The sequence below is a fragment of the Anneissia japonica genome, unplaced genomic scaffold, assembly GCF_011630105.1.
Source record: "Anneissia japonica isolate Jap-2015-1 unplaced genomic scaffold, ASM1163010v1 scaffold288031_len342695_cov171, whole genome shotgun sequence".
Lineage (NCBI taxonomy): Eukaryota > Metazoa > Echinodermata > Crinoidea > Comatulida > Comatulidae > Anneissia > Anneissia japonica.
In genome coordinates, this window is record NW_022725829.1 from 311,474 (window position 1) to 327,542 (window position 16,069).

General features: G+C 34.0%; 1 protein-coding gene and 1 long non-coding RNA gene across 2 annotated transcripts in view; both read left to right on the top strand.

Annotated features, from left to right (window-relative positions):
* Positions 1 to 1,943, top strand: part of LOC117112931 — a 14,217-nt gene extending 12,274 nt beyond the window's left edge. The window contains exons 2-3 of the long non-coding RNA XR_004446111.1: positions 108 to 241; positions 1,317 to 1,943. This is a non-coding gene — a long non-coding RNA (uncharacterized LOC117112931). The remainder of the gene's footprint in view (positions 1 to 107; positions 242 to 1,316) is intronic.
* Positions 1,944 to 4,002: 2,059 nt separating this feature from the next.
* On the top strand, positions 4,003 to 14,351 carry LOC117112917 (D-beta-hydroxybutyrate dehydrogenase, mitochondrial-like). The gene is made up of 4 exons (XM_033256132.1): positions 4,003 to 4,314; positions 8,638 to 8,772; positions 9,290 to 9,442; positions 14,212 to 14,351. Exons 1-4 carry the CDS (start codon positions 4,047 to 4,049, stop codon positions 14,349 to 14,351), a joined length of 696 nt encoding a protein of 231 aa, XP_033112023.1. The 5' UTR covers positions 4,003 to 4,046.
* The last annotated feature ends 1,718 nt before the right edge of the window (positions 14,352 to 16,069 follow it).

Sequence of the window (16,069 nt, forward strand, 5' to 3'; positions counted from 1 at the left end):
TATATATATATATATATATATATATATATATATATATATATATATATATATATACTTTTTAGTTTATTTTATTATTTTTCCCATCACTTTTGTCATACTAAATTCAGGTCGTGTTCTTAACGTCGGAAGCATCGGTGGCATATGGACGTTTCCAGGCAACGCTGCATATTGCATGACAAAATATGCTATCGAATGTTTCACGGATTCACTGCGTTATGAGATGTATCCATGGGGTGTTAAGGTAACATTTTGAAACAATATTTGATATTTTATTAAATATTATAACACACCTAAATAAATCTCAGTCACTGGATTGGTGGAGTTCGTATCACGTGACAGTGGTTATTTATTCCATTTCGTCAGTCATCATGGAAATTTAGTTCTACCATGCATTTTTAGTTCATTCGTGCATTTTCGTTTCATCCGTTTTTGTCCTGTGCATGGTTCCTAGGATACGATATGACAATCAATACAATACAATCTTTTGATTGGTTAAATAGACGTTAGACTGTTATTTTGAAAAGGGTATATTTTTTCATAAAATATAAAATGGCAAGAATCTATTTTAGGTGTGTTAAAAAACAAATAATGAATGTTATTTTATCAGTGCAATGGAAAGAATATTTTATTCGTTGAAAGATTGACTGTTCCACCCAACTCGACTCCGCCTCGTCGAATGGAACAGTCAATCTTTCAACTCATGAAAATAGTATTCCCATTGCGCTCATAAACATTTATTATTTATTATTTGTATAAAGTTGGAAAAGTCCATCTTCTTTTAACCAATGACGGAGACGTGCAGTGGAACAACAAAAATGTACGGATGGAACTAATGTTTCATGATGATTGACAAAATGGTGTAAATCAAATCGAATGGAAAGGATATTATATTTAGGTGTGTTTAGGTTTCTTACGTCATTCTTCATGTAATTCAGTTCCATTCTCTTTCGTTGCACGACTCCACCTAATACAATGTTTTCATTTGTTAAAAGAAAATGGACTGTTCTAATTGGAAGAAAGCTAGACGTAAATATATATTTTAAAAAGGACCCAAGACCTTCCAATAATACCGTTTGGATACTCTACTGAGCTATGAGGGGCAATCTCATTAATTTCAGTTGCCATATTTTGGTATGCTTGTATACCTAAATAATATATTACTTATAATATAAATAAGAGTGTATCAATTTATTTAGGTCTATTTAATTACCAGAAAAGTAAACAAGCATAATAAAGGTTAATATGGCCAATCTGTTTAATAAATGTGATCATATAATTATTTTTAGTGATGAATTATTTGTATATGTTCAACTTAGGTATCCCTTATTAAACCGGGCCAGTATGGTAAGGCAACTAACATAGGCATTAACTACATCGATCGTACGTCTGATGAAATATGGTATAATGTAGATGAAGACGAAAGACTACGGCAAAGAACATTTTGACGCATTTTCCAAGTTTTATGAGGTAGCTCGTGACATGTGTTATGGAGACGAGACATCTGTGGGGAACAGTATGGTGAATAGTACAACGTCACAAAAACCACGAAATCGCTATCTTGTTGGTGGTTGGTACATGACTTATTTTGAAGCCTTTTGGATGAAAATGCTTCCATCGTGGCTAGGTGATCGCCAGTTCAATCGGTTGATGGAGCGATATTTACCACTTCCAGCCCTCGTCCAATCAAAAGGATCCTAAGTAATCACGTAATATTTATCGTAATGTTTTTGGTTTATTTGTTTGACAAAATATACATTCAGGACTATAAAATTTTATTTGAAAAAAAAAACAACATGTGGTTAGGCGATCGTTAGTTTAATCAGTGTATAATTTACCACTTCCAGCACTTGTCCAATCAAAAGGATCCGAATTAACCACGTGACATATATTTTAAAGTTTTTATGTATACAAAAATATATCGTAGAAAATTATATCCTTGTCCAAACTATTCAATTTTGTTTGTACACAAACATGTGACATGCCTAATTATGGTCATGATGACATCACATCACATCACATCATGAATGACCATATACAGGTACATCATGACTATATATGGGCATAGAACAATTTTTTTGTCAAAGAAAATATAGTAGCATCGCAAATTTGGAGGAGCATTTAAACAAATAAGATTAAACTTTATGGTTGCCTATTCATGTAATTTAATGCTCAGTTTAGTAGCAAGCATATAATGTTTAATAGTTTTTTCTATATTTACATTTGAACCAAGAAAGTAATATATCAACAGTTTGAAAATGTTTTGCTATTAATAATGATGAAGATAATAATGATTATCATGATTATTATAACAATAATACTGTTAATAGAAATACAGTAATGTTGATATTTATAATGATGTAGTACAAACTATAGGCCTAATATTAACAGTGAAAATTTTCAATTCAAAACGTTTTCAAACACGGTAAATTTCATAAGGAATTGCACAAGCTGACAAACTGAGCATGTAACACCTGCCTTTGCAAAATCGAATACCACGCACTAATATTCACACTTGGCTTGCAACACTACAGAGAGATACTTTATAGAGAGCAGGGGGGCTCATTCGGCTAAACTAGTGGTAGCCCCAGTGGTTTAATTCCATCCTCTGCTCTCATTGTGTTTCAGCTCGCGGGCTGAAAGTTTTGGTAGTGCACTGACTTTCAAATCGTTGGTCCCGTGTGCAATATGGTTTATATTCGGAAAACAGTAAGGGATTGTCAATTGTACAGTTGTACAATTCACGATTCCAAGGACCTCAACAGGAAACATGTTTTCGGAAATTTTGGAAATTCTTATGAGTACGGATCACGGGAAGCATATATTCCTATATATAAATATAAATAAATAAATAAATATATATATTTATATTATATATAATATAAATAAATGCATAAATCATCAAAGATGATTGTAGTGATCGCTACTTTCGTAATTGAACATTTCTCTGTTGAAAAAAGTAGAACACCCGGGTGGGTTTAGTCTCTCTCTCCATTCCGTAGATCTTTCAATGATCTTTTGAAATTGTATGTGTCCTATTTCTAACATGGACCTGGTTCTGCCAATATACTTGGCCCTTTGTGACTATTTTGGAATGTGCCAAGTCATTTTTAGGCCTACTATTTGTTTACTTAAAATTTACTTACTATAAATTCGACGCATTCACGTAGGCAAAACAAATGAAAAATGCTTGTACTAATAATTATAATAAATAAAACAACGTAGTACAAAAAGACAGGTTAGCGGCCTGTAAGGAGGATATAATGGACTGAAAGCCCGCCACCAGAGTGAATTCCCTCTATACGTCTAACCTTGAAAAAGTAATGAAACACTTTTTAAATTTAAAAAAAACAAACTTGTTTCCACTGTTCAGCCTACTATGTTTGTATTGCATATATTTAATGTCCATGAACTAATATTACAGTATTTAAAAAGTCCTTTAAGTCAAGAAATCAACCAATATTATGATTTTTGTTACCGGCCATAGGTAAACTGCCTTTTTATGCTTTTTCATGTGATTTCTAGACGAGAAACAGACTTAGAATATTGTTTCCAAATAATGAATGTAATGTACTTAGCTGATAGCCTATATTTCTTTAACATTAATTCAATTAAAACATCACCGTGTTTGTCCAGACCTAAAATATTGAAAATTTGTAAGACTTCCTGTCTTAGTTGTGATCATAACTATTAAAACATATTAGGATTTTTTGGAATTGTATGTGTCCTATTTCTAACATTGATCATCCCTGACACGATCCACTTGAATGGGAATGCTTAGACCAAGTTGAGGTTTATAGTTTTGCTCTACATATCGATTATACAGTGACAAATTAAAGAGAGAGACAAAACAGGGAGTTCCACGTCCCCACCTCGGCTGAGCACGCAAACAATCTCTAATCAAGCGTAAAATTATTTTGACCCTTACCCTGCAGAAACAATTCTGGATCCTCCCCCTGTTTTAACAGGCCTATTCTTATTATCTTATCATCGCTACAAGCAGCGTCAATGACCAAACTCTATTCATTGTTGTAGAACACAACATTATAATGGCCGTGGGAAAATCTACATACATTTCATTTATGATAGTCTGTTTGATTCTGGGATACTGCTGCTTCATTGCCACAGAATATATTGCGACAGTTGTATTGATAAGTACCGGCATCTATGTTGGATCAAAAGCAATACCGAGAGGGAGTGTCAGCTCAAAAAACAAAGCAGTGTTTATAACGGGGTGCGACACAGGCTTCGGTCACAACCTAGCACTTAGGCTTGATCAACTTGGTTACCTTGTGTATGCAGGATGTCTGCATCCCGGTATGTAGTAAACATACTCTGTGCATAGTATTTACAGTAAGGAGCCACTGGCCTATAGGCATCCGTTAAGCATTGACCTAAAGGCAGGGATGGCGCCAGGATTTGCCCGACGGTGGTCCGATATCCCCAAAGAGAGCAAAGTGGGCGTGGTCGGGCGTCGCTCAAAATCTCTTGAAACTGGTACAGAGGGAGAAGCTCCCGAAAAATATGACAATGTTTAGGGGTTTCATAAGCTTATTTAATCAATTTTACAGTCTACTAATATGTAGAAATACAATTGTGGGTTTTCTTCCCGATGGGGTGGGCCAGCTCTCCCCTGGCCTCTCAAGAAACATTCTGTAAGCCTCAGCAAGAAGCCCATGAAAATGTTTCTTAAATGCCCGAAATGCACTTGCCTGCGTTATGAGAGGAGTTTGGTAATGATTGTGCTTCAGTGGTGGCGCCAGGACCTGCCCGACGGAGGGGCTAAAGACCCCAACGGGGGGGGGGCTAGTGGAGTGAATCGAGCCTCACTTGGCTGGGGGCCGCCTAGGGCCCCCGGTGGGCGTCCAAGGGACGAAGCCTCGAAGCCACAGATGTTTGATGAATTATGGCGAATTTTTATTACTCATTTGATAGGCATCGAGTTACTATAATATGACTTCATGTAGTCTATGCTTTCTAATGTTGAAATCAGCTTCCAAAACCAAAACATTTTGAATAAAGCAAGAAACAAAGCGTATGCGATGTAACCATCTAATTTATTTTCAAATCCTTATTCTTGAAAGTTGAATTCTATATTTTGGAAATTTTGCATGAAATCTGTCAACCACGCTGTCATGGTCGAGGTTGCTTCACCTATCACGGTGTATTCCAACCATCATGAGGCTATCTAAATAGCATTTGTCATAACAGAACGCGGATTATTTTTAATTAGTCTCATTTAATTATTATTATTATTATTATTATTATTATTATTATTATTATTATTATTATTGTTATTGTTATTGTTGTGATGAAAAATTAACACAAACAGTATGGTGGCTAAACGAATATTACATGTAAATATTTTTTTTTTGTTCACCGACAAAATTTATTGTCTTCCCCGAAAGGGGGATTTGCTTCCCCGACGGGGGGGGGAGGGGGCTATAGCCCCCTCTGGCGCCACCACTGCTGTGCTTTGGATTTTAAATTTCAGTGGGTTCATGGCTAAATTATGATGATGAGAAAGATGTTGATAGTTATGATGACGAAAATGGCGATGGTGATAATGGTGACCAGTGGCGTAGCTAGGTGCGAAAGGGCCCCAGTGCAAGATTAATTGCCCAGCCCTTGATGTAATAGAGGAATCTCCTAAAGTTCTCAGAAAATTATTCATAAGAAGTGCTTCTTTCACCTCCTACCCCTAAAGGCATAGGCTAATAAATACTAATAATCGAATTCGTAACTATTTTAAAAGAGGAATATTTGGTCTCGGTTTCAAAACTAATTAAGAAAATTGGTGGCACATACATGTTAACAATTGCAGTGGTGGGTAAGGGAATTCGAAATAGAGGGGTCAGGGAGAAGTTTTCACTGACGGAGGGTTGAGGATAGAAAATTTTTGATTATAGTACCTCTAGATGGTGGGAAAAGGCACTAGGCCTATCAGGCTTGAATATTAATATAGTTTCCTTTTCCCATTTCTTTTACAATTTTGAAAAAATAGGGAGGAGTGGAGGCAGACCGGCTGCATTATTTTTTCCCCATACAGTTAAGGCAGAAATTATAGAGGGCACTATTTAATGTCATTTATGTGAACTGATAACATGAATATGCATGCATAACTTCAGTCGCGAACTGAGCAGTGGTCGCTGCTTGTGGAAGAATATGAAAGCTGCAGCATATGGGTTAGGGTAGCCCAACATCTCTGGTAGTCGGTCTAGTGTAGTCGACACAGTTAAAATTTATGGACTATTGTAATAATAATATTCCCTATGACACTGTTTACGTACACCATGGTCTTTTAAAAGTATAACAAGCAGCACGTTGAATCTGTCGGTTATTTGATTAGTATGTAGTGTAATGATATAGCATACATACTATAGCTGCTAAGACTACTTATTCGCCGATATAAAGGTATTTCTATATTTTCTTATTCAATTCAGTTTCTTTGTTTTATAATAAAATGATTGACTGTAGGCACGATTTTCGATGGAAGGTGGGGTGTTATCATGCAATGTAAGCCTAGGCAGAGGTCTGGGGGATTTTGAGGGCATTTTAATGGATTTTTGGAACCCATAATTTGTGAAAATTCCATTCAAATTTGCAAATATTATCTGTAGGCCTACATTAAGTATAGCTTTTTGTTTATAAGGATCAATTTGCAATCATCAGAGCTGTTCAATTTCCAACAAATATCGCACTAAAGTTATTCAAAATCAACGGTTGGAAGGGATGGCAAATGAAATGCATAGCATTTTGCGATAATTGGGAACCATTTATTGAAATAATATATAAACGTTTAAAAATGCTCTGACAATTCTATGTATTGTTAATGTTGATTTTTCACAAACATTTCGTTCATATGCAATATGAATAAAAGTATATTGCCTAGATTTATAGCAAGCATATATATTATAAACATTAATTTTACTAAAGCTGATACTCTAATACTGACTATATTACGTTTATTAATGGTCTACCCAATAAAAAAATATTAAAAAGCGCATTTAAAGCGATCAAAACAGATGGAAGTGAAACATCGTTTTCACTGATTTACAGACGGTTCTACAAAATTCATAAATTTTACCAGCCAATATGCAGAAGAATATAGCAAATACGCTCACTGTCTGTAATTGACACTGATTTTTTTTTTCTCATAATTTTTTTTTATTGTAAAATTATAACTTAACAACTGCGAAGTAGAATTTGTCTCCTAGAATTTTTAAACGTTTATATCCTTCATATTTATATAGGGGCAGAGACATACAGACAACAAATACAAACAGATACCGGCTACAAACAACACATAGGTCTATAACTATATACTGTACTCAAATAGCCAGATTCAATAATACAGTACTGTGCCTTTTTTTTATACTTTCAAAGACCATGCTGTAGGCTACATAAACTGTGTCTAATCATAGGGATAATTATCATTATAATTATAATCCATTAATTTTCACACTGTCTTGACTACCATGGCCAAAGTCTATTTAAGACATATTGGTCTATCGCCGTAGCATTTACTTGATATACCACTGAACTCAGTTTGCCATAGTTTCGCGAGGAGAGGCCAAGCATGCATATTCATGTTTATCAGAATTTACCAAAAATAGGGCCCTCCATAATTTCTGCCCTAAATGTATGGGAAAAAATAATGCTAAAGGCACTGCCCGTAGCTACGCCACTAGCGGTGACTTTGAATATAAAGAAAACTAAAATTATAAGGTCAACACTGACTCTAAAACGGTTAATTGCGTCGTGTTTAAAGACCCTTTTTAAAGAAAAGTAGAAGAGTGGTTTACCAATAGAACAAAAACTAAATTTGCCCAAACATGCTCAAAAAACCACTAATCTAAATAATCCTCACAGTTTACGTATGAATACTTCTGGCAAACTCAATATTCCTTTTACTCGTCTACGAAGCTCTGACTTTTTCATTACTTTTATATTTTTATTATTTATTATTTTTATTTCATTCATTTAAAAACCAACAGCGATGAAAACAGCCACTGACAAGTTTAATAAACAATCTATATAAATACAGTCTCAGGTCCTTGTGGAAAAATCTTGACATTAAGCTTAAAAAAGCTTTTGTCTTTCGTCCTTTCGCAGGAAGCTCAGGTTTCACTACATATCATTTTATTCAAGTGCGTCATAACAGTAGTTTAAAATATTTTAATTTATTGGTTGCATAATCGTTTTCTTTTTTATTTCTTTTTTCATTTATATATGTTATTCATTAAGTTTTTATTTATCTATTCTAATTTAATTTTCTTTTTAGGTAGGCCTATATGTTTTGCATTCTTATTAATTGTGTATTATTATTTATATTTTCTTTTGTTTCTTTAAAGGTCGAATATGACAAGAAATGTTTTTTTTTCTTTCTTGTTTTAATCTTTTTTACGGTATTCTATTATTATTCTTCTTTATTGTTAATTTCTATAATATTACCGTCAAGCAAAAAATCTGATTTTTTGCACATCGAACTCGAGGTGGATTTGGTGGGTGACAAGCGGTTTACACCATTCTTATTTTTCACCAAAAAATTCCAAGTTTGCCGACTGTTAAGAGTAATTGTATGACTTTTTTTCAAACATTATTTTCACAGGAGAACAATTGAATCTCTTGTTATTCCAGAGAATAAGAACGCAAGGATACTACAAACTTCATCAAAGAGCAAGAAATTAACAATAGTTGCATGTGATGTTACTTCTGATGAATCTGTTTTAGCTGCAAAAGAGAAAGTGCAGAAATCACTTCCTTCTGGATTCAGTGAGTGAATAACAAAAAAAAAAAAAAAAAAAAAAAAAAAAAATAAAACGATAAAAAATGATTAGTTTTAATGAGATAAAAAAAAAAAACAATAATAAAACGATAAAATATGATTAGTTTTAATGAGATATAGTTAAAATATTTAGAATAGAGGACTGATGGTAGGATTATAACAGCTTAAATATACGAAAACCTCCTTGGGTGGTTGTGAGACATGAGGGTAATTCTGGTTATTAAAACCGTGCTTCACTGCTCACGATCGTCAACAGATTTGATTCTATGGAAAAAACAATGCCACAACTCAAAAGCCCAACGGATCGTTTTTAATGACGATCCGTTCAGACTGCCACCGACATTCAGCAGACGGCGTCACGCGTGCTAGCGCGCACGGGGAGCTGCGTTGGATTCTCCATATGTCTGTCGTACGACGCAGTGAGTATTTCCATTGCTCCTCCTTAGTTAATGACACCCTGGTGGTACATTATTGTGATCACATTGGGTTATTTTCTTATTTTAGTTTTGTGGGCGATAGTTAATAATGCTGGTATCTGGTCATACTCGGAAATCGAGATCGTGTCCCTGGAAGCATTCAAACGTCTTGCAGAGGTTAATGTCTACGGCACGGTTAGAATCACTAAAGCATTTTTACCGATGTTGCGCCGATATAAAGGTATTTCTATATTTTCTTATTCAATTCAGTTTCTTTGTTTTATAATAAAATGATTGACTGTAGGCACGATTTTCGATGGAAGGTGGGGTGTTATCATGCAATGTAAGCCTAGGCAGAGGTCTGGGGGATTTTGAGGGCATTTTAATGGATTTTTGGAACCCATAATTTGTGAAAATTGCATTCAAATTTGCAAATATTATCTGTAGGCCTACATTAAGAATAGCTTTTTGTTTATAAGGATCAATTTGCAATCATCAGAGCTGTTCAATTTCCAACAAATATCGCACTAAAGTTATTCAAAATCAACGGTAGGAAGGGATGGCCTGTCTCTTATACACATCTAGATGTGTATAAGAGACAGACTTCATGTAGTCTATGCTTTCTAATGTTGAAATCTGCTTCCAAAACCAAAACATTTTGAATAAAGCAAAAAACAAAGAGGGTGAGATGTGTATAAGAGACAGATTCTAGGTTGATGTCATTATTATTATTATCATCATCATCTTCTTTATTGTCATCCCCATCCTCATTATATTCCCCATTATAAGAAGCATGTTGATGATGATGATGAGGAGGAGAAGAAAGATGATGAGGATGATGGTGAGGAAGAAGATGGTGGTGATTATGATTGATGATAATGGTTGTTGATGATAATGGTTGTGATGATGGTGATGAGAATGATAGAAAATGATTGATGAGAATGATGAATGATGAAAATCATCCCTCTCATCCTCACCCTTGTCCTTATCTTCATTCTCGTCGTCCTCATCTTCATCATCCTCATGATGATGATGGTGACTGATGATGAAGGGGATAATGATGAAAATGATGCTGATAAGGATGGTGAGGATAATGATGATAATGAGAAGGATTCGGATGATGATGAAAATAAGGATGATGATGATTATTATTGATGATAATGGTCGTTGATGAGGGTGATCGTGATAATGATGAGGATGATTGATGAGAATGATGTTGATGAAGTTAATGATGACGAATGATGAGAACATCCCCTCTGCCCCTTAACCTCATCTTCATTCTTGTCGTCCTCATCCTCTTCATTATCATCCTCATGATGAGGATGATGATTGATAATGATTAATAAGGATGATGATGTGGTTGATGATGAGGACAAGGATAATGATGGATGATGATGATAGATGATGATTGTAATGAGGATGATGATGAGGATGATAATGACATTGATGATGATAATGAGGACTATGATGATGAATGAGTGATGATGGTAAGTAGGATAAGGATGAGGTTGGTGATGGTGAGGATAAGAATGATGATGGATGAGGATGATTAGTAGGATGAAGGTGATGGTGATGATGTTAACAATGATAGGTGAGGATGGTGATGAGGGTGATCAATTTTCAAACGGTGTGGGACAATATCAGAGTGGACCCACTTTACGTGTAAATTCAAACAATGTGGACCCATTTTACGCAAAAATGTTAAATATCTGGACCCATTTTCTTAAATTTTACCCATATTTAACTAAATATTAGGAATCTGGATCCATTTTATGCATAAAATTACATAATTTGGACCCATTTTTAAAACGTGGACCCATTTTTTGTGGACCTATTGGAAAAGGTGTGGGACTGTCCCACTGTGCCAATAGCTGGCTATGCCATTGATGATGATGAGGATGATGGATGAGGATGAATAGGATGATGAGGATGATGATGAAGAAAAGATGATGATGGTGATGATTACAACGATCGATGATAGTAAGGATGATTATGATGATTAGACAACAATGAAAATGATGATGACGATGAGGAATAGGATGAGGATGATGATGACGGATGATGATAATACTGTAATGATATCAATAGTGGTAATAAAAATATTATAAATAATATTATTATAAAAGAGTACTAAGAATGTAATTCATTCTAATATTAAAATATAATTTTGAAATAACAGAAATACAATACAGTAATAATATATACATAATATTATTAATGATTTAAACAATAATAAATAAGCATAATACCACTATTAAAATAATAATATTTATATATATGCTATATGTGTACATTGCTTTGATGAGATTGTAATTTGTACTTTGAGAACAATAGTAATAATAATAATAATAATAATAATAATATAATAAATCTTACAAAATTAACCATTTTCTTCAAAAACGAGCACTTCGTATTTTATGTTGGCCAAATATTTATCACTATAGTAAATTACTGGATATTTTAGGAATTGATTCGCTGGAAGATCGTAGGAAGAATCTATGTGTTTGATTTGCTAAGAGCCTTTTACATTCCGATAGACATAGGGACTTTTTGCCTGAAGTTAGAGTTCCTAATTACAACCTGAGAAGCTCCACTAAATTTATTGTGCCAAATTCTAGAACCGAACGCTATAGAAAGTCTCCTATCCCATTTTTTATAAATTTATTAAATGAATGACTTTTGCAATGAAACTCTTCTTACTGACCTTTTTAGCCTACGAGTCCAATAGTTCTTGTTGTTTCTACTTCTGATTTATTTTATTTTGAATAATTTTGAATAATTTTTCCGTATTTATTGTCTTAGTTTTTGTAATTTTGTACTTTATTCCTAACTTGTGCAATCTCATTTATTCTTAAACGAAATTTAAAATGATTAAATCAGTATTTAATCAGTATCAGTTGTAATGATAATGAAAAAATAGTTAATTGTATAGTTGAATAAATTATTTTTCTTGTAGCTTAATGAATGAATTTTAATTTAATTAATTTTATTGTCTTTCCATTTTATCCCGTAAATTTTATATATTGTAAATTCTTATATTGTAATTTTGTAATATATGTTTTTTGTAATGCAACCTATTTCAGCTCTTGCTGCCAGTTTGTATTTTTATATTTTATACCGAAATAAATAAAATAAATAAAAAAGATGAACGCCATCTTGGAAATTGGCATTATGATCATTTCAATTAAATTTTATAAAGACAGTAAAGAGTAACTAGTTAACTAAGTTTATTGTCAATTTTCACATTTATAGCAAAACTAGAGATGAATAATATAATGCCATAGTTTTTTTAATTTACCTCGATCCGAGTCCAGAAATTGAATTGTTAGGTCTTTCAGAGCAAAATTTCGCTATTTCTTTTTCCAGTGAGTTTATATTCTGATAGTTTATTATTATTATTATTATTATTATTATTATTATTATTATTATTATTATTATTATTATTATATATGTATTCATACTTTTATTCCACTACAAATTTCTTAGACGTTTGTTACACTAGTCTAAATGTGTCAAAATTACGTCAATTAAGGTGTTCACCTAATAAATTGAACATGAAGGTGCAGGGCAAGAACAATTTCTTCATTGAATTTCAGGTAGGCTGATATTATTCTGTGAGTGCCAATTCCATAGTGCGCCTAAGATGGCGCCAGCAGGGGGGGGGGACATATAAAAATAGGCCCACACCAAGCCAACACATGTCTGTCACAGTCTAAGAGTGCCATTTTCGGCCATCCAGAGGTTGTTATTCTTTAAAAAAAAATCTCATTTGGGAGGGGGCGCCCCCTCTCATCCCCTTCCTCCGGCTCGAGCCTACGGGCTCAAGTCCCCCCTTNNNGCAGCCCCCCCCCCCCAGAAAATATATCCTAGAGCCGCCACTGCTTGGGAGCCCTGGTCTAGACTCACCATCTGCGAAATTCCCTGGATCCGCAACTGTATTAGGTGGCATGGTAGAATAACCGAATTAGTTGACTTCTGAATCGCAAGCCACTCTCAAGTGTCATAATTTGCTAGTTGCCAATTCCATAGTGGGCCTGAGATGGTCTAGACTCACCATCTGTGAAATTCCCTGGATCCGCCACTGTATTAGGTGGCATGGTAGAATAACCGAATTAGTTGACTTCTGAATCGCAAGCCACTCTCAAGTATCATCGCTAGTTTAGCATAAAAAAACATGACTATTCATTCAAGTTACTAAGATGTCTTGACGATTAAGAATTAATGCCGGTGTTTTTTAGGCTGCAAATATTTTGGTAGGAATAATAAATATATAGAACTTGTTTGGATCTAGTTGGCTGGGTCGTGGTCCATGTTTGGGCCCCTAGGTTTCGCCACTCAATGAGAAAAATACAAATTTTATCCTCATAATTAAGGTAATACAAACCTAGGTTCCAGTATTTGTTTCTGAGGTTATCGTCTAACAACATTGCAAGAGAGTGGTTTACCGAACCAAACCACGCACCCATTACTAAATCCTAGGTATGGAGAGGTAGGCCTAAAAACCACAGGACCATTTAAACAAAAAAAGACTTTGTGGTAGTTTATTCATGTAATTTAATTCACAGTTCCACAGACATTAGTAGCATTTACATACTTTTACAATGTTTTACAGACATTAAAATGTTATTCAATTAAAAATTTAGTTCATTTTAGTTGTTTTAATATCAATTGAAATGTTAAAATTATTTGCTATATTTACATAATGTAATAATTAGAAAATATTGTGCGTCAATGCGTAAAGACCACATAACACTTGCATGAACTGCGCTGGCTTAACTGTCACCTTTAAGATCTTGCTGCTCACTTATACGTTTCGCCATGGCCTCCATAATAATGATTATTATAATAATAATGATGACAATGGAAATAATATACTGTATAATTGTTGCAATTCAAAACGCTTCAAACACAGTAAATTACAAATAATAAGGATAAATGTACAAACACTATGAAACATCTAATACCACACACTGTATATTGACACTTATGCTCATTACATTGCTACAATAGAACAGACGATTCGAAGGACCTTAACAGAAAACGAGCTTTCGAAAATTTGGGAAAGTCTAGTGAGCACGAATCACGGGAAGATTGATGAGAAAACAAACTTCTCTCGACCAAATGATCGAGGGGATAATTCTATAGAGTAATATATATATATATAATATTTGAACATCATTATTATGTTAAATATAGTGTATAGTCTGGTATTTGATTGTTTGTAGGTAGTTGCTCAGAAAATTAGTAGTTGATTGGATTTATAAAATTGTCCCCTCGATCATAGCCGAGAGAAACTTCGGTCTGTGTTAGTTATGTGGTTTTCTGAATACCCCGGTTCAAACCTGGCTGGCATCGGGTTCCAGTTTTAATTGGAGTCAGATCTCTTGGCTCGTCTAATAACACTCTAGGCCTATTGAGAGTTAAATGGGTTAAAGACAATTATCCGTATCTGTCGGGTGGTGGCGCTCCACCGTGGCTTAGAAAATGTGTTAACGGTCTGTATCTCATTGCCATTAGTTTACAGCATAAGCCTGCTGTACATTAACGGTAGGCTAGACAAACTGAAAATATTGCGAACAAGGGATTTTCATAATATATTGAACACATATGATGAGGAGATACGCCCTTTTTTATTTGAAACTTTACATTTAGCCATAGGCTAGGCTATAATCTGAACATATTGCAAATAAGGGTTTTTCTTTTTTTGCCTCATGGTGTTTTCGGTGTCCAGCATGCAGAACTAACCGAAATAGAAATTCGTTCGTGCCCGTTGCCATTCGACTTTTAAGATGTAATGCATTTTAAGCTTTGTAATCCAGATTCTTTTGAATTTTATTGTATTTTGACGTAATGTTTTTTAATCTGTTTAGCTTGTAATCCAGACCCTTTTATTGAATTGCCCCATGTGGGATGAATAAAGATATATTGTATTGTATTATATTTATGAATGAACACAAATGATGAAAGGATAAAATTGTAGAAATCACACTGTGGTCAGATATCCGGTCATATATGTCTTTTTTTTGTGCATATTTAAGCTAATTTGCATATGAACAGGATATCTGACCACATTGTGATTTTAGCAATCTTATTCTCTCATCATTTGCATTCAATTGTAAATGAAAATCCATTGTTTGCAATATGTTCAGATGACCTAGTCTACGATTTAAAGTAGTTTTTCAAATAAAAAGGGGGCGTGGCCCTATTTTTGCATTTTAAGCTAATTTTCAAATGAAGAAATCATGTGACCATGGTGTGATTTCTTCAATTTTATCCCCTCATTACATATGTTCATTTATAAAAAAAAAACCCTTGTTTGCAATATGTTCAGATAGCCTACTATTTAAAGTAGTGATATTAAAGAAGAAAGTGGCGTAACCCTTATTTTTTTGGGCATATTTAAGCTAATTTGCATATGAATAGGATGTCGGACCACAGTGTGATTTCTGCAAGTTTATCCCCTCATCATATGTGTTCATTTATAAATTAAAAACCCCTAATCGCAAAATGTTCATTTGGCCTAGCCTACAGCTAAATGTAGTGCCTCAAATAAAAAAAGGGACTTAAGCTTATTTGCATATAGACAGGACATTTGACCTCAGTGTGATTTACAAAATTGTATCCCCTCATCTTACGTGTTTATTAAATTAAGAAATATCCTTGTTTGCAATATGTTCAATTTGTTTAGCCTACTGTTAATGTAACACTTCTAATAAAAATGGGAGCGTGTCCCCTATTTTGCATACTTAAACTAATTCCATAGGAACGGGATTTGTGATGAAGGTGAAGTTTCTGAAATTTGATCTCCTCATATTATGAAAGAAGAAACCTTTTTTTGCAATATGTTCATATATTTAGCCTACTATTT

Coding starts and splice junctions, on each gene's coding strand:
- LOC117112917 (XM_033256132.1), top strand. CDS start 4,047: ATGGCCGTGGGAAAATCTACATACATTTCATTTATGATAGTCTGTTTG. Junction 4,315..8,637: donor TGCAGGATGTCTGCATCCCG/GTATGTAGTAAA, acceptor TTGTTATTCCAG/AGAATAAGAACGCAAGGATA. Junction 8,773..9,289: donor ATCACTTCCTTCTGGATTCA/GTGAGTGAATAA, acceptor TTCTTATTTTAG/TTTTGTGGGCGATAGTTAAT.